The 24,680-nt window shown below is 43.3% G+C and overlaps 2 protein-coding genes across 3 annotated transcripts; both read left to right on the top strand.

The window, feature by feature from the left end:
- The first annotated feature begins 5,334 nt into the window (after positions 1-5,334).
- On the top strand, positions 5,335-16,307 carry TMEM175 (transmembrane protein 175). 2 transcript variants are annotated; one of them, XM_030467790.1, is made up of 10 exons: positions 5,335-5,560; positions 5,976-6,014; positions 7,108-7,205; positions 7,575-7,626; positions 8,642-8,677; positions 9,869-9,952; positions 10,616-10,780; positions 11,952-12,030; positions 13,802-13,943; positions 14,497-16,307. In XM_030467790.1, the coding sequence occupies exons 1-10, from the start codon at positions 5,384-5,386 to the stop codon at positions 15,158-15,160; spliced, it is 1,536 nt and encodes a 511-aa protein (XP_030323650.1). In that variant the 5' UTR covers positions 5,335-5,383; the 3' UTR covers positions 15,161-16,307. The 2 variants fall into 2 exon arrangements, with proteins under 2 accessions (XP_030323650.1, XP_030323649.1); XM_030467789.1 differs by lacking the exons at positions 5,335-5,560; positions 5,976-6,014; positions 7,575-7,626 and having other exon boundaries at positions 7,110-7,205; positions 14,497-16,245.
- A 2,544-nt stretch (positions 16,308-18,851) lies between these two features.
- On the top strand, positions 18,852-21,261 carry ATP5ME (ATP synthase membrane subunit e). The gene is made up of 4 exons (XM_030467271.1): positions 18,852-18,988; positions 19,122-19,176; positions 19,480-19,578; positions 21,125-21,261. Exons 1-4 carry the CDS (start codon positions 18,953-18,955, stop codon positions 21,148-21,150), a joined length of 216 nt encoding a protein of 71 aa, XP_030323131.1. The 5' UTR covers positions 18,852-18,952; the 3' UTR covers positions 21,151-21,261.
- The last annotated feature ends 3,419 nt before the right edge of the window (positions 21,262-24,680 follow it).

Raw genomic sequence — 24,680 nt, 5'->3', positions numbered from 1 at the left:
CATGAAGTGTTTCTAGGAGATTAGTACCCAACAAAGACTATCTAGGGACTACTTGATAAAAAACATCAATAGGAAATATATTTTCATTTTTAAAAGTAATTACCTGCACAAGAATATTTACTTCACTAAGTAGAAAATTTTCTCCATTTTTCAGATTTACCTGAAATGAAACATTTTCTTGGGAGGTTTTCAAGTTTTATTTTGCCTGCATCTGAAATGTTTCTTTTCAACATTTTTCATACCACATCTCCCTATTTTAAAGTACCAAGGACAATTATGGGGGTTGCAGTATTTGTCCATTTCTTTTACAAGTGATTTACAAGTGATCCAAATGGCAGTACTTTGGATAAGGTGCAAATTTTTTTCTTACAAGATGGAGGAGGCCTGACTTGGTTTTTCAAGTTAGCAAATCATTTAATGCTGGAGTTCAATGACTACGTCTATACCTCTGGGGTTCTGACTGAGGATGTGCTTAACTGTATTGAATTAAGGCCTTACCTGACAAATAAATACCTAATAAACTTTGAGAGATTAACAGAGCCTTCTCTGTTTTGACTGTGAGGTTTCTCTTTCCATAATAATTTTACATTCTCTGACTTGTCCAAAAATAGCCTAGGAAAAGAAGCAAGACAGATGAGTGTTTTGGAGGCTGCTGACTGCCTGATTTGAAAGCAGGGAAAGATAAGAAACTCTTTCACAGGTATTTGACTAGCTCCATTTGTCTCTTGAAAGCTGCTGAGAATCCTCATAATGCTAAAGTACTATGTGTTAGCACATTAAATTTATATAGTAATTTTTATTGGGTTTTACCTTAAAATAGATAAATACAAATCAGATGTGTTGGGAACGTGGGAAGCATGAAGAGTTTCACGTGTCCTGACACTTTACTCTTTTTAATTTTTGTTCCATCTCTCATGTTAGCAGAAAGTAATATGAGTCATCTCAGAAAATTAAGTTATCCAGATAGATACTAACGAGTTTAGCAATTGCAATAGCAGTGCATCATCATAAAAATAACAATGGGAAGAACAACAACAACAACAAGCAACACACTAACAATGAAAACCAAGAATAATTTCCCCACTTTTGTCACTATCCACCTTGAGGGAGATTTGCTTGATTAACTTCTTCATCCAAAATACTCAGTTAGTTACAAGAGCTGCACAGCAGAGTAGCAGTGTCAGTTCGTTCCAGACTGCTTCAGGTGAAAAACACCTCACATTTGAACTTCCGAGGAGGCCAATCGGTGGTCCTAATGGACCTGCAGTTTCTCCTCTCCTGTAGCCACAGCTGCAGCCTGGGGTGCTTGGGAGTGAGTGATGCTTGTGAGGGTTTTGCCACCTCGTGGCAGTTCACAAGCAAAACAGCTGTGGGCAGTCATAAACGCTCAGCTGCTCAGGACAAAAAATGTTTGGTTGTGGTAACTGAAAAATGACACTGAAGGTCTGCAGCTTCACAAAGCAGCCCAAATCTATTATCTGCCCACCTGCAGCACCAGCATTTTCTCTGCATGCATATGGTGGCACCTGAAATGAAGACAGAAGCAGTCGACTTATTTGTGAGATGCTGTAGCTAACTTGGGATAAAAAAAAAACAAAAAACAAAAAAACCCCAAAGACCTGGGCCTCCTGCTGACCTGTTTCCCCAGACAAGCTGTTGCTGTGTCTAGGATAGACTTCTCCCCAGCCTGCAGTCTCCTGTGCCCAGCATGTGTCCTTCTGCCCCTGTCGTAGGTGTAGTGCTGCCCCTGCCCCTGCTGTGGGGATAGGATTCAGCACCTGTGTTCCCACAGACCTGATGTGCTGAGAATCTTAGAGGAACAATGTCAGGAGCAGGATCTCACTGGTGTCCATCCAGAGGCATCTGCTCAGGGCCCTCATTTCTGCTATCTGAGTACAACAGTCTCATTAGGTGGAGCATGGGGAAAATGGGATATCATACCCAGTGCCAGGGAGAGGGATGGGGTGGTTTGATGTCAGGAACTTCAGGTGACACTAGCAAGAGCCTGGGCACTGCCAGTGCTGTGGCCTCTGATCAGAAGGACAGAATTGTTAAGTACCTGCATGGTCTTTCCCCACAAAGCTGCAGGAGGGCAAAACTCCCTTCACTGAGAAACTCCAGAAGACACAACACCTCAGGAGGAAAAACCAAGACTTCTCAGGGGAAGGCTTTTCCCCATTTCTAAGAAGTTTTTGACTGGCATCAGGTGGAGTAGAACTGTGCAGGTTGCAGTAGAAGAGCTACATGGCTTCTGGTCTTCCAAGCTGTGTGGAGAGACAACCTCTAGAAAGCAACTTAACTTTCAAACTTGCTTCTTTTTGACTCAGAAGTGAAAGTTCCCCTGTGAAGGGGAAAGGTCAACATGTTTATCTTACACTACTGACTTGCTACTGGTGAAGCAGAAAAAGTGATTCAGAGTTTGTTTCTGATAATTTCATTGCTGTCAGGCAGAAGGAAACCCGTAAAATGGCTGTTTGGGTCTGCTCATTAGCTGTATCATACCTTGGAAATGTTTTTTTCTGGAAAGCTGTGTTTCTGTAAGACTCCTGAATTAATTGTAATGAGTTAATCTGAATATGAATGTGAAGGTGTATGGCCTGACAGGATTTGTTTCAAAGGCTGTTTTAGGTAACTAGTTTTCTCTGCTCACTAATAACTCTTTTGGTACCAAGGTGCAATAATGTTTAACTTTATGATGGCTCTTTGACCAACAATGAGATGCCCTCTCCTGGCAGTCCATGCTAACGTAGCTTATAATGTATTAAGTTACTTTTTCCCCTGGTGACTCCTGTAATGGTTTTCTAACAATCAGGGGACATTCAATATAGTGCTTCCTCAAAGGCACTATGGACTTCTTTTTTTTTCTTGGTATTAATGGTTTTCATCAGTTTGCAAGAAGAAAAACATAATCTATTTCAAATTTCTTGCTAATTTTTGCAATGTCAGTCAGATTATCATTGGCTTCACTAGCACAGATTAATTTTTAATTGCTGGTTTTATACTTCTTCCCTTCAGGCACTTGCTATTTTTTTCTTCTGACTTCTTTCAACACCTTGGTCTGTCAGGCTTTGTCATTTACCCAAGGGAACATCACTTGCTCACTGTCATCACAAAATCTCCATCCAGGTGCAAAAGCCCCAGAGGAGGGTAACCCCAAGTTGCAGGGGTCAGTGAAGTAGGAAGTTTTGTCATAGGGATACAGTGTCATAGACAAAGGGCACTGCCTGACCTCACGAAGTGAGGACATACTCATAGCACACTGACCATGGCATTGACCTAAAGGGGGTGAGCAGGAGCAGATGCGTTGACCTCTCTTCACACAGCAGGCACCTCAGGGCATGCTTCAGAGTGTCCCAGGGGATGCTGAGACCCTGAAAAAGTTGCTGGTAGCTGGTACTCCTTTTAATAACTTAATTCATAGCTTTGGGGCTCAAAAAGAGTAAAAATGTGTTTTTGGAACAGGGAAGCTGCAGTGCAGGCAATATCACACAGGGGCAGGTTAGCTGGGGGAGATTGCTGAGGTGTCGCTTGATTCAGTCATGACATTTGTATTATATGCTGTGTTTTCCTGTAGTTCTCAATTTCAGGGCAATTATTTCTCAATTATTTTGAAAATAGTTGTTTTGGCCTTGGTAATCTTCTATATGCTTTGGTGTTAGGATTGCTGGATGCATTGCAGAATCAGTTTCATTACAGTCTCTTGCAAAGCATGATGTAAGATTTTCATGACTTCACTACAAACAGAAGCACACAGAACAGTCCTGCCATTCTTAAAAATGCTTTCATGCAGAAGGTGAATGCAAAAGGATGGCTAAGTCTCATGATTCAGGAAGTGCCAATAATTTGCACTTTCTTTACTTTTGTATATGCAAAATATTATTTAGACATATGTGGATGGATTCTTAATGAGTACCATATCCTGACATCTCCTAGAAAATCTGGTTGGCCACAGAGAAAGGTATGAGAACAGCTGGGTAAGATGCAAACATGAGGAGGAATTTCATAATGTTACACAACTTTCATTTTCATATTTACTCTGGTTACTAAAGCTATAGAAGAATTACTAAACTAAGGAAAAAAATAGGAATTTTAAAATACTTTTTAATGAATGTTTGTGCTGTTTTTCCCAATTTACCTTTTTGTTAGGTTTCCTGCTGTTGCAGGGCAGCCATGGGGCAGCACTACACATGTTATGGGTTGTCTTCTGCCAAGTGCTGGGCTTAGGGCTTGAATTTCTTTAATATTTTCTTGGAATTTTCAATTCAGCATCATTATCAGTAAGAGTCCCTACCTCTACTAGTTTAACTGGCCTAGAAATACATACGGTTTGATACCCACCAAATGTTATTTTGTCATCCTTCCTAGTTGCCAAGCATTATTCTAACTATCAATAGTAACTCAGTATAAAGGTTGTTGTTTATAAAAAAAGTTTTCACAATTACTCCTTTGATTATAATTGTTTAAATGAGCCATGTAGAAACACTCAATTACAGCTGTTTGGGAGGAAATTTCTGCAGGCTCTTGGTATTATCTGTTTACCAAGTTTTGGTTGGTTTGGTCATGGTTTTACACTTGGGCCTTAACAGGTTGGGAATTAGTATCTGTATTTAGTCCCTTTTCTTATGCTTACTGGAAGCAGCACCCTGTACCAAAAGAACACCTTTTCAGCCTAGAGCATCTTGGATATCTAAATTCCCATCATCGTGAATTAAACTGAATAAAATTAAAATGGAATTCATTAAAATTAATTAAATTTATTAATTAAACCCCATTCCCAATGTATTTTCATATTGGACTTTGTCCAAACATAGAACATTTTTACCCCATTGGAGTACATTGTTTCTCTCTGCAATTTGAGTTCCTCACATGAAATTTGAATTCTTGGCTTCTTCTCTGGATTTCTTCTATTCAGCCCATTATTTAGTGAAAAGCCCGTCTTGAAACTGAAAACACGAAGTGTATGGCGACAAAAGCTCTGCCAGACAGAAATCTCTCACAGATTCAGGTGTTTCCTTCGAATACCCTGATGTTTTTCTCAACCGCAGAGACTCTAAAACGCAAACAACTTTGCAAACAGAGCACCTGGCGACAGCGTTTGAACCACTCCAGCGAGAGCACAACGCTACCGGACACCCCACCTCACACACACTCACACACAGACACAGACACAGACACAGACACAGACACAGACACAGACACAGACACAGACACAGACACACACACACACACACACACACACACACACACACACACACACACACACACACCCCGACTCCTCTCCGAAGGGACCGGAGGCTCCCGCCTTCCGGAGGGTTGCCGGAGGGGCAGCGCCGCTTCCCGCCCCGCCCATGGCCGCCGCCACGGCAGGCGGAGCGCTGGGGCCATGTCGGCTCCGTGGGCAGCGGCGGTGGGGTCCGACGGGGTGGCGGAGGGGGAGCAGGTCCCGGTTCGCGGCCGGGTACCGGAGCTGGAACCGGAGCTGGGGAGCAGCAGCAGGCAGACGTCGCACCGGCTGCTGGCCTACAGCGATGCCCTGCTCTCCATCATCGCCACCGTGATGGTGAGTGAGCGCACGGCTGGCGGGCAGGCCCGGCAGAGCGGCTGCGTGCGGGGCCCGCCGTGGGGCGGTGTGAAGGGAAGGAAGCCCCGGGCAGCCGCAGCCCCTCCCGGGCTCAGCCTTAGAGCCGGTCTCTCCGGGCAGCTGCCGCCCGCACCTGCCGCTTCCAGCATCCGCTTTCCCCGCGCTTCCAGCGGCATCGTCAAATGGCGGCCGCGGCCTCCCTGGAGCCCGCGGCCCCCTGAGCCCGGTGCCGGCGGGGCCGAGGGAGCCCGGTGCCGAGAGAGGGAAGGGCCTTGTCCCGTGTCGATTCTGCCCGAGCCCGCAACGTCTGCGACGGCCCGAGGCATTTAGAGTGGCTACAGAGCTCTCGATACGGAAAAGAATGCGCTGTGCTAATAAGGTTTTGTTATTGCAGATTCTGCCCGTGGCTCACACGAAAATACATCCAGATCAGGTACTCTGCGTCCAGTGTTCTGGTGTTTCTCCTGCCCTTTCTAGGACATGTGGTGTCTTCATGTAGCACCCCCACATCGTCACCTTCCAGACTTTCCAGAAGCATGAAAATTGAAACCAACAGGAATATGATCTCTAAGGTCCCTTCCAACCCTAGCCACCCTATGATATGATGATTCTCCCAGGGGGAGGAGCTGTCGAGCTTGGGGTGAAAAATTTAAACTTTGAGGATCTGTGTAACCTGCAGACGATGCTTTACAAAGTCCATATGAGCTGTGTATAGCAGACCGTGGGTGGTAACCAGTTACTTTAGTATGAAAAACAGATTGCCCATCTAACCAAGAAGTCCTTCAGAAAGCATCTGCTCTTTTTAGTAACACATCATCACTTAGAGAAGCCACGTACATGGTGGAAGCTGAGTGCTGATTTTAAAACTGGGTTAGTGATAAATGCATTTAGGCATAAATGACTCCAGGCTTGTTGATTGCTGTTTTATTTTCAATCATGATTTATTATTTAGCTCTTAAAAACAGATCTGAATGCAAACTTTGTGTCTCATTTAGTTTAGGAAGCTCAGGTATGACCCATCACACAGCATATATTCCACATTGGTCTATTTAAGCAACTGTGGCATGTGAAATACACTGTGGTTGAGCTGTTCCCTTCCTCACTGTTAGCAGTCATCCCATGAGAAGAATCAGTGCAATGCTTCTATTCCAGAAGGCAGCACTAGAAAAACAGAAGGGGTGTTTTGTGGCCAGCCCTCCTCTGAAATGTATAATCATGCATGAAGGCGACAGAGCATTGGGAAGCTGCTTTACAGTTTGGAGAAATATGTTGGCATATCATATGCCACTAACTGCACTTCTCAACACACTTTCCTGTGTCTAATAAACCTGTCTCTGTAGTAGTAAACCTGTTTGTGTAGTAGTAAAAAGATTGTTGGAAAAATAATGCATTCTTGGCAGAAATTTAAAAAAAATTGTTGCATGGCTGCATGTCCTTTCATGTTTGCATTGCTAATTTGAATTGCTAATTATTTCACAATGTAGCAGTTAACTTTCCTTGTTTCTGGGTGTCACTTTCTGTTTCAGAAACTAGGTGAAAGTGTTCAGCAACTTCTTCTAGCAAAAATTGGAGTCTATTTGATGACCTTCTTAATAGTAACAGTGGCATGGGCAGCTCATGTAAGGTAGGAGGAACACAGTGTTTCACTCCAATGTTAAACTGTTGTTTAAAAGGACAGGAGGCTAAAGTGTCTGGTACATTTCTGCCATGCTGATGCATTTCCAAATTGTTTTCTGTTGGGTTATACAAAAATTTCTTTGTGAAGAAATGCTACCCTAAGTGGTGAATAACTGTACTCTGACATAGTTGTACAGAATAAAACAAGCATTATGAATCTGTTTGGGTTAGTCTTCATTTAACTTCATATTCTAGATGGAATTTAACTTCTAATTGTGCTGAAACAGTAGGGCTCTGTAACTTGCACACAGCTTAGTATCATAAAACACATTTTAGGACCTGGCTTGTTGGAGATACCTTGCCTTCCCTTTGACAGGTTGTTCCAGGTGATAGAGCTTATAGATGATGTCCTTGCTCTTCTAAATCTGGTGAGTCTTGTCAGACATGCTTGATGTTTAACTACCAAGTTAAGGTCACTTTTTAAACTCTTGTGTTTATATATCCAAAAGTTTCTAATTTAAATAGAATAAATCTGCCAAGTTTTCAAGTCAGGAAGATACAAAGAGCTCAAATTCCTCCTTACCAAAGTGTCTGATTGGTAACTGACTTGCTTTTAGCCTGCATGTGTTTTCCTGTAAGCCAAAAGAAGCTCAACTGCAGGTTAGCCTGAAGTTCATCTGAAGGAACTAAAAAGGCACCTGCAGCAAAAGCTTTTGACTGCTCATCTGTGTCCAGCTGAAGGATCGATCTGTCCTCTAGACTTGTTCTTTCAAAAACACTGACACTGAGAGACCAATGTCTGAATCAGTTTTTGAGCTTTACATTTCAACAAATCTTGTGGCTTAAAATTTCTTCATTTATTTATGTTTTTTAACAATCCAACCTTTAATATCTTGGTCACTAGTAGTAGTAATGGAATGCTGGAATGGTGAACATAGGTTTTGGTTTCAAAGTTTAGTTTAAGATGTGAAATTCTTACCTAATGTAGCTTTCAAAGCAATGCATGTCCTTCTGCTTGGTGTGGTATTGTTTCTTTAATTTAGCTTTTTTATATATGAAATATTTTTGATCAGACGCTGATGGTTTTGATAAATCAAAACCACCTCATCAGAAACTGCAATACTTCTGACACTGGTGCTTTAGAAAGAAGTCTGTTAAAGAACCATAACAAATTTCTACCCCTGATATGGGTAATAAAACTGTAGTGTTGCCTGGAATAATCTGATACAGTTTGAAGAGTAAACATGGAAGATCTGTGCAGAACTAGCCATTTGTTAGAGTCAAAGATCAGCACCTTCTGGTTTTGGAGGTTTTTTTGGGTTTTTTTGGTGACAGCATGAGCATGTGATGTGCTAGTTTTACATTCTTTGTACATATCTTTAACAAGGGAATCACTTGCTTTGTGTTTTATTTACTGTTTCAGTAGGATTTCTTCTTTTGTAGGCTTGTATGATGACCATAACTTTCTTGCCATACACAGTGAGTACTTTTCTGAAATTTAACACGTTTAAATTACAGAATTTTTTTCTTTAGTTACTTGGAAAGACTTTACTCAAATATTGAGAAACCCAGGACACTTTCATAGCATGAACATGGAATCCATTGTAATAGTTAAGCCTGGATTTTTTTAAAAATACATGAGGAAGTGTGGTAACCTTCAATTACTGCATGTTACAGCCCTAGCAAAAAATGGGTATTCTCAAAAAAGCATTTTGTTCATGGAAAGTAATAGTTTCTCATTATTTCTTTTTATGTTGAAAAATGTCCAAACTGTCTGATCAAAATCTTGCATTTTGTAGAGGAACAAAAGCTGTGTTTCAAACTCCTCTTTAGACAACATTTTCGTTTTGTAATCTAGACAGAGTATTCTGTCTAAATTTTTACTTATTCATTAAGTTTGATTCTGGAAGCTAATAATTAACTTTTTAGATCCACAAATCTGATGTTCTGCACAGCTTCTGGTCAGACGACCTGCAGACCTAGCAAAAATTTTTGCAACTGAACACTCTATAAGCAGATCAAAACAATTGCTTGAAATGCATCTTTACTTTTTTTGGTTTTTTCATCAGGAGAACAGTTTGTATGGTAGGCAGCTGTTTCTCTCTGGATATGTCTGTGTTATATATAAGTCTGCAAAGAATAAGTCTGTGGTCAATAAAATGATTGTTATCAAGAGCACATACTTCTTACTCTGCCTTGAAGCTGAAGTAATTTTTGCAAAATTGTCAATGTTACCCTGCTATGACTTTTTTCCTGTAGTAAAGTTGCAAAAACTAATACAACAGGGAGACATGAAGATTGAGAAATAGAAAGATTCAAAAATGTATCCTAATATCAACAATTTTCACAGCTTTGAACAGCTTGTCTGCTGGAAACACTGTTAAGTGGTATGCTCAGCTACAAGCCAGTCTGTAGGTACAATGGAGACATCATGTCAGTGTGGTTTTGCAGTACCAACATGAGAACAAAGCCATCTCTCCAGATGCCTTTGGTCGGGGTGACTGCATATATTAGTGGCTAGATGTTGCATTTAGTGGAATTATATTGAAATGCAATGTATTATTTAGGTTTTTGAGGGTCAGAATTCAATGAAAAGTCCTTCTGTTACTCTGCTGTTACTCCTACGTTGCTTCTTAATAAAATATTTTATCTAGCTGCATTTTTTTCCAGTTTTCCTTAATGGCCTCCTTTCCAGCAGTTCCATTTGGCATTTTCTTGTTCAGCGTGTGTGCTATTGTCATCGGCCTTATACAGGTACTGGAGATATGTGTTTACATGTTCATTTTTAAATAGATTTTCTTGGATGAAACTAAAATTTTAGTTTCTTAACTGTGTGTTTAAATTGCTGTAAATCTTTCTTGTTAGCATAGCATTATTTTTCAGAGTTGTGCCTGTTGTGATAGTATAGTATCTCTATGTAAGGTCACAATTTGCATTGCCCTTGTCCTATGAAGCTGATTTATACAGCAAAATCAGCTGATGTCAAAGTCTACAGAATAGTAATTTTTATTCCACTCTTCAAAAATGGTCTGACGAAGTAGCAATTGGCTTTTCCTGACAGTTTTTTTTTACTGAATGGTGCAGTGATGTCCAAGTGAACTTGGGCTTTCAGCCTCAGTCCAGTGGCACTGGTTTTCTCCTGGTGCAGTGTCTCATTTCTTTCTGTTGCTTATTTGTGGAGGTCTTCATTCCTTTTTGTGTGAGATCCATGGTTGTCACAAGCTCTGTAGAGGAGACCAAAATCTTGACATGCAGTATGTCATAAAATCTCAGTTTCTAAGACCAGCCCTACACATGGGAGTGAGGAATAAGGTTGAAAGTGTTTTAGAATTTGCTGGTTTATAGCTTTACAGTTTTGTATTGAAATGCTGCATACACCACTGTGTAATAACTTCATTAATGCTCTTCTCCTTCCAGGCTGTGATAGTAGTGTATGGATTCTACCACCCACACTTACTGAATCAGCAGATACAGGAGTCTGAAGATCAGAATTTCTATAAACACCATATCTTAAAGATTATCTTGAGAGGACCAATTTTATGCTTTTTAGCAGCCATCTTTTCTTTTTTCTTAATTCCTTTGGTAAGTTCTTCCAGCTAACCCAGAACTTCAATGTAGCAGTTTCTAGTGATCATATTTAGGACTGTATATTGAAATAATAACATCCATGTTAAATACAGAGACTTTCAGTTCTGTGGCGTTGTAATCATGGCTGCTGTTTTGTACTGAAGGTGTTCAGTTCACAGATACCAATCCATAATTTGATCCATGAGTTCATGCTCTGCTTACAACATTTGTTGCACTTGCTCTGCCTGATTTTTTTTTCCATGCTTGTCTTAATTAGAAGCAGGTCTTCTAAATTGTAACATAGCATCTTAATCAAAACGAGGTGAGATAATCTGGAAGGTTACATCAAAGAAACACCACTTTGCACAAACTGAGGACAAGTAGATATAATTGCTGCACTAAGTGTGTAAGAGCAAAAAGAATAAACAGCATTTAGCCACCATTCATCTCAAAACAAGTGTTTTTGGCTAAGGACTGCTTTTATACAGCCCTTTTCTTTGGCATCTTTATTAAATGGTGATGAGTTTTTCCTACTTATTAGTAGTAAGTAGTACTCATATTAAGTAGTACTTATTATGAGAGTTAGCAGCTTTTAAATAATCCCCAAATTTGGGGGGAATCAGGTTGCTGCTGATAAAAGGGACAGCTATGAGTCCAAACATGGAAAGACCTAAGGTCACTGGAAGTATGTTTTCTCTTACACCCTTACTTCCCTCTTCTCCCTTGCCTTGTTTTGTAGTGCATTTTCTTTTAATATGAATAACAGTGAAATTAGTCTCTGTGCTTAGATGCGTGAACCATCTGAGGTGTTTTGGGGACACAAGTAATAGAATCATAGAATATCTCATGATATGTAAGGATCATGGGATAGTTCATCAACTGTCAAAGAAGTCATTACTGCAGTTATGTCAGCAGAATTATTTCCCTTGTTTTAGTTTGCATCATTACTGTTACTAAATTAGGCTATCAAAAAGCAGTATTAGGTGGCACATGCAATAAATACTCAGGAGGTGCATGTGCCTTTTGGGTCAGCATTTTCAGTGTCGTAAGTCAAGTCATAAGTCAAGTTTTCGTTTTCTCAGTGTGATTATACCTAAAGATTGAGACTGATAGTTTCATATTAAACTTGAAGGTAATTTATATTGTGATAACTAAATTTAAACTGTGTTCATTTTTCTCTCCATAGTCTTACGTATTCCTTGGGCTTGTAATCGTTTTTCCACATCTCACTCAATTAATTAAATGGTGTAAAACCAAGATTGTTGGTGAGTAACAAAATTCATAGAGATGGGTTCAGATACGTTACTTGGTTGTCAACATGTTATCCATACAGTCTGGAATGAAGTAATTTTAGTACTGCTTCCAGGACTAAATCACTTCTGGTGCTTTCGGGGTTTACTGCCATGGTATTAAACAGTTTCCCCTTTACTGTGCAGTTTCCCTTGTCTTGTGACTAGATGTGTGTAAGATACCACATGTTCAAAGATCACTTCTGCATGCAAAACCTCTGTGGTGTGTAATGAGTGCACATGTGCATGCACACACAAGTACAGGAATGATGGCTGCAGGCTGTCTATTCTTTTTCTCTGCAAAAAAGGGAAGGAGATTATAGTTAGCAAGCTCTACACCTGTATCATTTTTTCCTAGCAATACTGTATAGTTTTGTATTTTCAGACTGGCAAACAAAGCACAGAGTTTGTTCTGGCAAACAAAGCACAGAGCAAATCAAACTTTTTCAGGGTAATTAACAGTTTAGGCTGTTGCATCTCTTTATTTTAAGTGCTGTGATAGTTTAGGCTGTTGCATCTCTTTATTTTAAGTGCTGTGATCTAAAGGTGTTCCTTCACAAACTAAGCCTAAATCTGCTTCCTTAGCTCATGCTTCCTGCCTAAGTTCTTTCTGTCCCACTGATGTCAGCACTGACAATTGCACAACCATACCACCAGCCAGAGTTGCTTTTGAGCTCTGCTGATGTGTTTGCCAGTGCCAAAATAAAGGGGAAGGTGGTATTATGCAACCTGCTGAGCCAAAAGGTGGAATGTCCCTCCTTGGAAGCAATACAAACTGACCACAAAAACACTGAATGTCTTTGGAATTGGCACTTCTGAGGTGAGTCCAGAAAAAAACACCTTTGTGCTTCTGCTGCTGCTGTTCAGCCTAGCACCAGTCTGTCTGTGCACACTGCAAATAGAAACACTTCTGTCTCCCCTGTGAGTCAGCAACAGTAGAAAATGAGACAGAAGTGCTCTGAAACAGATAAAGCTAGAGAATGAACACACACAAATATTGCCCATGCCTACTGTGGGGCTCATGCTGTGGTTTGCAGTCAGGTTGTGTCTGTGTACACCTTGCTCCCTCAGATGGCTAAGATAAATTACTGCTCTACTGATTGTGCTGTGATTATGTTTGCCTTCTGTTTAGTTCCCTTCTTGTTTCCTTGGGAATCTCCAGAGTTTTTCTTTGTCCACTCCTGAAACAGTGCAGATTGGCTAGCTGGCAGTTCAGTCTTTAGGGACATGTTTGACAGTTCCTATAAAAGCTCTGGAGCCCCACCTTACCAAAGACTGGATTTTTTTGGCAGCAGGCCATTTGATGCCCTAGTGCAGCTCCCATGCTCTAGTGAGCAGCACTGGTTCTGATTTTGGTTTTGGTTCCCATGCAGTGGGGTTTCTCCACACTGTCCTAGAGGACCAAGAGCTGTTGTGGTTTCTTGAGGCACAGCATCTGATTTGTTCAGCCCCAATGTTTTATTCAATTACAGCTTTGAATCACTATTCACTTGGTGGAAGTGAATAAAGGGCTGCTTTTTTGTGTCCCCAAAGCACTTGTTCTGAAACCAATATGAACTTCAGAGAGAGGCACAGCTGCTGAAAAAAGTGGAGTGATTGACCTGTGTGGATGAATGTCACCCTTCTTTCTACAGAAAGGTTTTGGAAGGTGGGGAGAAAGAGAAAGGGAGGTCACAGTAGATTGTTTAACTACTTGTTTTACACCACCTGATTTTTTTCATTGGTAAACATCTGGGGTTGTTTCCAGGTCAAAGACCTGAAGAGGAGGAACAGCATCGCTTAGAAACCTTCACTTTTTATCTCAGTGAGCCTCTGAGTAAGGAACGGGTAGAAGCATTCAGTGATGGAGTCTATGCAATTGTAGCAACCCTGCTCATTTTGGATATATGGTAAGGCTTTTTGTTCCCTCCTACACTTTGTGTTGTTAAATAAAGTATTAACTTTTGTGTAGATAGGCTATTTGAGGAAGTAAAAGTAACCAAACATTGTCTTTGCCTTCTGAACCCTGCAGTGGTTACTTTAAGTATAATTTTCTGGAAAGACCCCACCCACAAAGATACTTGTAATGCCCACATTTCAGCTGTAGTGATCATGTGTCTATTTAATGTATGCTGGGGTAAGGAGTCTTGAAGAACAAAACTTCCTTTTTGCTTAGTCATGTCTTCAGATAAAAGTCTTTTGTTAACAAAAGCTGTTTCGTTGTGGTGGTAACTTTATTGCACTACCCTAAAGGAATGCCACCTTACTTCCAGATTTCTTGACAGATATCATTTATTCATGGAGCTATAATTTGAAATGCTGTTTTAAAATTACAAATCAGAGAAATACAGTGTACATCTTTTACTCCATACTTGCTCAGAGTAAAGCACATTATTTCAGCATTGCTCTAGGTGTGTTTTTATAACAATAAGAAGCCAAGTAAAGAAATTTTTCTCTCCACAGTGAAGACAATGTCCCTGATCCCAGAGAAGTTCAGGAGAAGTTCCATGGCAGCCTTCTTGAAGCTTTGAATGAATATGGGCCAAACTACCTTGCCTACTTTGGCTCATTTGTAACAATTGGTCTCCTGTGGTTTGTCCATCACTCACTTTTCATTTATGTAACAAAAGCAACAAGATTAATGGGACTCCTTAACATACTTTCACTGGCTTTCATTGGTGGGCTTCCACTAGCTTACCAGCTGACCAGTGAATTCGCAGAGAAGTCCCACAATGAAATAGAAGCCATTCAGGTCAGCTGTGTTATCACTTTCTTCGCCAGCATATTCCAGTTTGCAATATGGACTACAGCCCTCCTACATGAAAGGGAAACGTTGCATCCTTTTGCTAGGTATGGTGGCAAGGAACATGCTTTCATGTTTGCCAAGCTGGCTCTCTATCCCTGTGTAAGCCTTGGAGCTTTCTTTCTAACGTGCTTGTTAAGTGAATTCAGCACAGCAATTTTCCATCTTATGCAGATTGTAATCCCATTTGCTTTTCTTGCCTTGCGGATTTTTGTTAGAATTTCCTTAACTGTCATAAGGTCTGTGATGTCTCTCTCCAGACGAAAGGTTGTATTGTTAGAAGAAGAGGAGGCATGTTTGTCTCCTACTGAAACATTCTCCTAAATTTACGTGCAGTGCAGTGAAGTTGTGAAATTGATTGCAGCTCTCCTAATGCACATTATCTTCATGTGTAGACTATGTGGATCTAAACCAAAGCCCATGCTGGCTAACTGGGGATATTTGAGTTTTAGCTGTTCCTGCTTTAGACCCTTCCCCCAGAACCTGTAACTGAAAAAACTGGTAGGCTGGGGATGTGAAGAAAAGCATGTTCCCCTTATTTTAGTTTCCCTTTTGGAAAATGTGCTGCTTAACATGTAACTGCAGTGATGATCAGTTAAGAAGCCTATGAAGAGTTGCACAGAAAAATGCCCTTTTTTTCTGACACAGGGCAGTCGTTCTGGCAGCCAAACACAGGTCTAGAAGCTGGTTGTGCTGCTCTAAGATGGAGTGAGGTACAAAAGACATGGACATCTCTGGATTTCTGGGTAGTGAATGGTGGTGGATAGCTTCCCTAAGCAGAGGCTAAGGGATCCAACAGATTTCCAAGGCTCAGGAAGGCAGCAAAAGAAACTAGCCCTGCAGAAGCTCCAGTTCATGGCATGTTAAATATTTTAATGCTTTTATGCAGTTCAATAAGCTTCATGCTTATGAAATGTCATCCTGCAGAGAACTGCACAGGAGGGGTGGGGCAAAGTCACTGAGCCTCAGTCTGTCCTGGAAGCCTTCACATTTCTTTTCAGCAGAGCCACTAGTTTGTATCTTGAACTGTCTTAGTGCCTGATAAATTTAATGCCACATGTAAAGGCATTTGAGGGATTTTTTTCTTCTTAAAAGAAAAGAAATAAAAATACTGTGGCAAGATATGCCTCAGTAATTGTGAGTGAAAACAAATTCTGGCATTGTGTTTCATTGAGATCAGTCTTGAAAGGACATCTGCTTGTGGTGTGGAGCAGTTTGGTACCAACACCTCATTATTGGTACCTCATTGGGTACTTCTGACACACGGGGTGCAGGTGCTCAAGGGGTTTTGTACGAGGTGAAATGACCTGCAGAAGGATTCTGCATTGTGTTGTGTATCAGGGGTTTCCTAGTATTTAATAAAAGCACTTTCAGTTTTTGGGGTGGTTTTTTTTTGTTTTATTTTATTATTATGTGCAGCAGGCACATAATAAGCAGTGAATATGTGTATTTGTAATAAATTTCAGTCAGTGGAAAAGCAAAGCGTCTAGCCCTTTATTTCTTCTCTGCAGGTGAAACTTAAATCTGATGTCTAGAAATAAAATTATGTTGGGCATATTTTTTTTCCTCTAAAACCATCAATGAAAACTCTTCTGTGATTTTGTGTGAAACAGCAAAAAGCTTTTTATGTGATGTAAAGAAATGGTGAGTCTGCTTCTGTTGGTACTTGAAGAAAATGAGACCCAAACCTGAGTCTGATTCAGTGTTTATAGTAATGCTTCAAAGAGCAGTTAATTATAAATGTAGAAAGACTACCAGGAAATGTGTTGGCTACCTAATACATAATTTACCCCACTTGCAAACAAGTTATTTGCAGAAAGAATTTTTTTTTTTGCTTGTAGTGGGGATACCATTATTAAAATCAAATTTAGTAATGTGTCAGAGCCTAAACTTAGGGGAAAACTTGACCTGAGGTTTTGCATAAAAAGAATTGTTTTAGCATCATCCTGGAAATTTTGGTACATTCTGGAGAAACTTGAGTGCATTTCAGAATGGGGAATTCATTTGAATTGTGCAATTCTCAACTAGAAGGAACAATGCAAAACCCAACTGTAACTAGCTGAGATGACCACAGCAACTACCAAACCAATGGCACAAGTTTTTTTTTCTCAGAAGATCTGAAGTTAAATGCTTCTAATAATTAAGATAAATTATTAATTACAGAATAACTGAGGTTGGAAGAGATCTGTGGAGACTCTCTGGTCCAACCTTTCTATTCAAAATGGGGTCGGCTGGAGCTGGTTGGTAAGGACTGTCAGTCTCACCTCTGTGCCCAGTAAGATCATGGAGCAGATCCTCCTGGAGGCACTGCTGGAGCAGAAGAATAATTAAGAGGTGATTGAGTATAATCCACGTGGTTTCACCAAGGTCAAATCATGCCCAACAAACTTTGTGGCCTTCTAGGAAAAGGTCCCAATATCAATAGACAAGGGAAGAGGATCTGACATCATTTACCTGGACCTGAGCAAAGCCTTTGACACAGTCCCACACAACATCCTGGTCTCCAAGCTGGTAAAATATGGGTTTGATGGATGGACCACTTGATGGATTAAGAACTGGCTTTATGTCTGCACCCAAAGAGTGGCTGTCAATGGGTCCATGTCCAAGTGGTGCCAGTGACAAGTGGAGTCCCTCAAGGATCAGTGTTGGGACTGGTCCTGTTCAACATCTTTGTCAGTGACATGGAGGGTGGCTCTGAGTTGAACCCTCAGCAAGTTCCCTGATGTCCCCAAGCTGTGTGGTGCAGCTGACAGGCTGGAGGGAAGGGATGCCATCCAAAGGGACCTTGACAGGCTGGAGAGGTGGGACCATGACAGCCTCATGAAGTTCAACACGACGAAGTGCAAGGTCCTGCATTTGGGTCAGGGCAATCCCAAGCACTGATATAGGCTGGACAGTGAGTGGCTTGAGAGCAGCCCTGAGGGAAAGGACTTGGGAGTGCTGGGGGATGAGAAGTTCAACATGAGCCATCAGTGTACACCTGCAGCCCAGAAAGCCAACCAGATCCTTGGCTGCACCAAGAGAAGAGTGGCCAGCTGGTCAAGGGAGGTGATTCTCCCCCTCTACTCCGCTCTTGTGAGACCCCACCTGGAGTACTGCATCCAGTGCTGGAGCCCCTTTTACAGGAGGGACATGGATGTGCTGGAGTGTGTCCAGAGAAGGGCCAGGAGGATGATCAGAGGGCTGGAGCACCTCCTGTGAAGACAGACTGAGAGAGTTGGGGTTATTCAGTCTGGAGAGGAGAAGGCTCTGAGGAGACCTTATTGCAGCCTTCGGTATCTGAAGGGGCCTACAAGAAAGCTGGTGAGGGACTTTTTAGTACCTGACAAGACTACCTAGGAGGAATGGATTCAAACTAGGGAAGGGTGGATTTAGATTAGAAGTTGGGAAGAAGTTCTTCTCCATGAGGGTGGTGAGACACTGGAACAAGTTGCCCAGATTGGAACAGGTGGAAGCCCCATCCTGGAAGTTTTAAAGTCCAGGCTGGACAGGGCTCTGAGCAACCTGATCTAGTGGGAGGTGTCCCTGCCCATGGCCGGGGGGTTGGAACTTGATGATCTGAAAGGTCCCTTTCAACCCCGACAATTCTAAGATTCTGTGACTGTCCAGTCCTTTAGCACAGACAGGAACACAGCCACTCCAGGGCTGTGCGTGTCCAGTTGCCCTCACAGTGAGAACTCAAGGTTTTCTTTTTCCCTTTTCTTTTTCTGTCCCCTGCCAGTTCGTCCCTGCTGTTTCTCCTCCCGTCACTGGGCACCAGGGACAGGGCCCCGTTTCTGCAGACCCGGGGCCATCTCAGTGGATTCGCCTTCAAGGTTAACCCCGTCGAGACACCAGGAGGCCCCCAGGGGCACCTCTTTTGGGGTCTGACGTTTTGTGGCTGACACCGCCCCCCCCTCACCCTCTGCCTCTGGGGCAGCACCGCAACCCCTCCCCCACCGCCCCCAGTGACGTCACGGCGCCCCGCCCACTCGCGGATGACACGTGACGGCGCGGGCCCCGCAGAGCTCCTCCCCGGAAAAGCCCCGCCACGGCACCGCCACCGCCGCTCCGCATTCGTCACTTCCGCCGCCGCTCCGTAGCCGCCACTTCCGCCGCGGTGCCGCCGCCGTCAGGATGGTCCCGCCGGTGCAGGTCTCGCCGCTCATCAAGGTGAGGGCGGCGGCGGCGGCCCCGGGTCGCGAGGGAAGGGAGACCTTGGGGGGCAGGGCGGGAGCGGCGGTGGGGCGCGGTGCGGTGCGTATGAGCCGAGCGAAGGGCACAGCTCCGTCTCTGCCTCCTGCAGGTCACCCGGTACTCGGCCCTGCTGCTGGGAATGGTCTACGGCAAGAAGCGATACGGTAAGTGCGGCGCCCCGAGTCGCCTTTCCCATGCTGCGCACCGCCCCCAAGGGCACCTTGGGGAGGGCCCGGCCGCCATTTCTCACCCTGCCCCCCTCCCTACTGCCCCCCGGCACCCGCTGCGGGACCTGCCGGGCCGTGACCGAGGCGGGCACCGGGCCGTGAAGGTACTGACTGGTTCGTATGGAGTGGACCTTTGCGCTGGGGAGGTTGCTTTTTCTTCCTTTCTGAGTGGGACAGCAGGTGCAGTGCTCCTCGCTGGGTTCTGGACACTGCGTTTTAATGCAAATCTATTACTGACAGACTACCTAAAGCCCATTGCTGAGGAGGAGAAAAGAATAGAGGCTGAAGAGAAAAAGAAACGTGAAGAGCTTGAGCGGATCGCAAAGCAGCTGGCGGAAGGTACTTCCTCTGCTTGTTGTATGCTTCCCACCCTGAAACACACACCATGGCTTGCAGGACACTGCTCTTGTACTGCAGTGTCTCTAGGGGAGACACAAGCTTATAGTGGTTAGGGTTATGTGAAGGGTCAATGGTGCTGCCACTTGACATGCTCTTCAGAATGTAAGCAACAGAAGAAGAGTTAAAAACTCTTCTGCAACTGAAGACGACTTGTTAAAATAGCTATCTACTGGAAAAGAACATACTTCTAAACATTGCTGGTTATTCTGTCAGGAACAACTGGAACTGTATATTAACTTTAATCAAATGTCTGATACTCATTTGGATGTAAGAAACCTCTGACCCTGTTTCTCCATGCAGTAAGGAAACGTCACAAATGAGACTGGTGATCAAAACCAGAAGTCACAGACAGCTGTTTGTGGCTGCAATTCAGACTTCCAAGTGGTGTCCCTAGCATAGTAGTTGAGGTCAGCTTCGTCTGTTGTACCTCTTACATGAAGAGAATATGAAGAAGGTGGTTAGCTGGGATCAGCACTGCTGCTTTTTTTCATTCCTCTCCACTCTGTAGCATTCCTGCTGCAGCATGTGTGCTCTGATCCTTAGGATTATTTCTTGTGTCTGCTTTGCAATTCTAATAGAGGACTCCTGTCCTCCCTTCAGAGGAGTGTGCTCACTGGCTTGAAGTCACACATTTTTTTCATTTGATTTGCAGTTAGGGAGGACATCAAGAAAATTGACTAATGATCTAAGCTGTTCTTGGTGCGGCTACATAGTTAGTAGTTATGTCCATGGGAAGTTGTGCCTTTTGCATTGTGCTAAACAAGGCTAATGTTGAACAAAACTGTAAAATTGAGATACCCATGCATAAAACTAGATAGGCAGGCTTGTGAATTGTATCACCTATGAGTTTTAGAGCTATTTTGCACACTTCCTTCGCCATCTTAAATATACTGACTCCATTGGTCATGGACTAAATAAGTAAATCTTGTACATGTTTTCTGGTTTAGCTGAAGCTTTTTGTACTTTGGGAAACAGAAATTCTGCTGTGGTGTCACCACCCCACATAATATTGTATTTCTGTGGTTATGTCTTTGGAGTGTTTAATTTATTCACAAGTATCACACAAGTGATTGTGTGATTGCTTTCCCAACAGTGGTTTCGGTGTTGTTTTCCAGGTAGGAAACTTGCTGTTACTGGAAACTAACTGTTTGAACTTCATTCGGTAAAATGCAGTTACAGGAGACTGTTTTTTAAAGGTGGATAATTAGATGTAATGATAGCTTTTTAATGGGTTTATTTGAATAATCAGATCAAAAGAATGTAAATGTAATGAGTAAATGAAAAAATTTCTTTTACCTCGAAGCAGTGAAGTACATTTCTGTTGAATAGGCAGATGTAGCAATCAGAAAAACTAGCTAGAAAATAGAAAAAAAGGGCATACTTAGCATTTGTGGGATCAAAGGCTACTGTTTTGTGTGTTTTAGGTTTTTTTAGTACTGCATGGTAGTGTCTAGTACTAATTACATTTGTTTTTTCTTCCTTTTAGCAAGTGAAGATTCCATACTGAAGTGAAAAGATGAGACCTTCATTTCACACATGGAAACACACTGCTAAGCTCTGAACTGTTGGGTGGTTGGGGGATCCTGCATGCTATAAATAAAGTACTTAAAACAGTTCACGTGATATTTTTCCGGGGTGCTCATCCTGTGCCTGTGGTGCTAGCGGAAACCCACTGAAACCTGACCCTTGGGATTCAGCTGTGATGTGGTGCACAAGCAAAATGTGATTATAGCAGGGTGATGAGTTCCTTACAGCTGAAGTACCTTCATTGCTCTTTGGTAAGGGCTGTAGAGGTGGTATCACTTCTATCTCTGGGTTGCTGGTGCTGAACCTGGTTGCTAGAAAGGCTGTCACCTGCTGCTCTCCAGAGGGTTAAATGTGCTCACCTGCTTCTGTCCCCTCCTGTGAAGGTGTGGGGTCTGCTAGAAAGGGGAGAGGGTCATCCCTCCCCTACTTTTAGTTCCAGCATGGTGGTTGCTCATGCCAACACTGATGGAGCTCCAGCACTGGCTCAGTGTCATTCCCCTGGCAAGGGCAGGGTGGCTCTTCCTGGCAGAGCTGAGCTCTCTATTCTGGTGAGTACAAGCAGTGTCTTGCAGAGCAGGACCCCAGCCCACACAGCAAGGTAAGGGTTTTTTTCACAGATAACTCCTAATGCGGTGACAATATGTAGGTGTTTTTAGAGTGCAAGCCACCTGCAGTTTTGTTGTCTTGCCTAGTTCTAGACCCCCAAAAGCCTCAGCCTGTTGACTTTTACATCATGACTTATGATGTAAGTACTTCTTTTCCTGGAAGTTGTCCTGGATATGGGGCCCATGTATCTCAATTTAGTTGCTAAATGCTGGACTGGGTTCTAAATGTGAAGGGGGTGATTTATTTCTTTGCAGCCAACGGTGTCTGTCACATCTGTAGGGACTAGGTTAGAAGACTCCCTCATTGGATGAGACAGAACTGCCATGCTTTCCATATAGTCCTCAAAATCTGGTTGCAGGGCCAGGAAAGAAAGCTGTCCCTGTGAGACTTCTTACAACAGGATGAGTATCTCTGTGGATGGAAAAGGGGCGCACAAGCCTCAACACACATACTACAGTGACAAAACTGCTTCCCTGCACTCCTTCCCGATCCACGAGAGGTGGCTGCAGCCAGGACCACGGTCTCCTCTCCCTGGCAATTTTTCCTACCTCTGCAGGAGCTGACATGCTCAGCTCTGCCTGTAGGTGCCTCCACGCACCCAACAGTGTAAGGCTGGGCACCTCTGCTTGCCACCCTCCAGTAGCAGGTTAGGCTCCAGCAGGGGGAACAGCTGAAGCTGTTTTGGTAGCTATTTTGAAGCTATTTTTTGGTAGCAAAGAGGTCCTGTCTTTATTCATCCTATCCGCTCCATCTGGGACAGCAGACAATAGCCAAGCTGTAGCATTAAAATCTCCTTGGCAGCTCCCCACCCAGGCAAGTCCCCCATACTGAATTGAGAGAAAATACACTCTTTGCTCCACAGGTCTTCTCTGAGAAAACTACTCTGCTAGCCTTGCAGGGATATAAATTTACCAACCCCACCATCCCCTCCTTCAAAACCAAGAACAGAGGTCTATATGCATTGGCTGCTTCAATGAGGTGCTTCCAGAACAACCCTCGCTTTGTCTCCCACTGGGGGTGAGAATCTACATCAAGCCAGATGTAGAAACCCTCAGGATACAGGCGGATATGCCAAAAGCAGAGCTAAATTGCAGCACTCAACAGCAAGCTCCTTGGTCAGGAGACTTCTGAAATTGTGTTGCAGTGACATCACTTTTTTTCTCAAGCCTGGGAAAATGCTGGAAAACATCTGTTTCTTGGTCCTTCCCTTCTCCATGTCCAGTAAGTCCAGCTCAGAGTTGCCAAGGGGATATACCATGGGTGGGAACCGTGACAGGTTTCATCTGCATCAAACTGGCTAATACTTCCACTGCCCATGTGGAAGTGTCTACAGTGTCAGCAAATAAAAATTGGTGTAGTTGTGATGGTACAACAAGCTGTATGCGTGTCTGTTAATAAGGCACTGCTGACCAGAAAGGACAGTGATACCAGTCTTTCACCCCTTGTCCTACATAACCTTGTAAAAAGTCCCTCCACAGATTTTCTTTAGCTCCCCTACAGGTACCAGAAGGCCACTATAAGGTCTTCCTGGAGCTGTCTTCTCCAGGTTCAACAACCTCAACTCTCTCACCCTGCCTGAATACAAGAAGTGCCACAGCACTCTGATCATATCCGTGGTCCTCCTCTGGACTTGCTCCAACAGCTCCATGTCCTTCTTATGTTATGAGCCCCAGAACTTGATGCAGTATTCCAGGTCTTACAAGTAGAACGACAATTACCTGCCTTGACCTACTGGCCATGCTTCTTTTGATGAATCCCAGCTTATGATTGCATCTCTGGGCTTCTTATTAACCAACATCCCCAAGTCCTTCTCCTCATCCACTCTCCACCTAACCTGTAATTGTGTTTGGAGTTGTCCCTTCTCAGCCAAGGCAGGGGCTTGCCCTTGGCCTTATTGACCTTTATGAGGCTGGCAAGGGTCCACCTCTTCAGACTGTCAAGATAGCCTCCCTTCCCTCCAGCATGCTGACAACTTGGTGTCATCAGCAAACTTGCTGAGGTTGCATTTGCTTCCACTGTCCATGTCACTGACAAAGATGCCAAATACCAGTGGTCCTAATGCCAACCTCCAAGGAACAGCACTCATCACTGGTCTCCATATGGTCTCAGCCATTAACTGTACCCCTCTGAGTGCAATCATCCAGGCAATTCCTTATGCACTGAGCAGTCCATCCACCAAGTCTGAGTCTTTCAGACTTGAAAGACAAGGCTGTCATGCAAGACAGCATCAAACATTTTGCACAAGGATAGATGATGTCAGCTGCCCTTCCCTTATTCATCACCTCTGTAACACCACTGTAGAAGGTCACTAAAGTTGTTAGGTATGATTTGCCCTTGGTGAAGCCATGTTGGCTGTCACCAATCACCTGCTTATTTTCCATGTGCCCTAGCATGGTTTCCAGGAGGAGGATCTGCTCCATGATCTTGCCAGACACAGAGGTGAGACTGATGGGTCTGTAGCTCCTTGGATCATCTTTTTTTCAATTTTTAAAAAATGAGTGTTAAGTTCCCTCTTTTTCATTAAGTGGGAACTTCAGCAGACTGCCAAGATTTCTCTGATATGATGGATAGTGGCTTAGCAACTTCATCTGCCAGTGACATGGTGACAGGAGAGGCAGTATGCAGCAGAGCAGATAGGACACAGGGCCACTGACCTAGAGCAGTGGTCTGAGGGAATGGTCATATGTGGCAGAGTTTGTGCACTGCCTGGGAGACCCAGGGAAGCAGAGCAGAAGAGGGAAGCAGGAGTTGGTGGGGGAGAGAGGGAAGAGTTGCCCTGTTCCCTCCATCTTGTCACAGAATCCTGCAGCATGCAGGTTACATCCCCACTGCAGAGGGGCTCCTGGACTGCCCAGCACCACCGTGGCCGAAGGGAGCCTTGGACACCTCCTCACTCCCATGGAAACGTG

This window comes from Calypte anna, chromosome Z, assembly GCF_003957555.1.
Source record: "Calypte anna isolate BGI_N300 chromosome Z, bCalAnn1_v1.p, whole genome shotgun sequence".
NCBI lineage: Eukaryota > Metazoa > Chordata > Aves > Apodiformes > Trochilidae > Calypte > Calypte anna.
The sequence above is the reverse complement of the archived record's forward strand: the minus strand, read 5'-3'. Positions and strand labels throughout refer to the sequence as shown.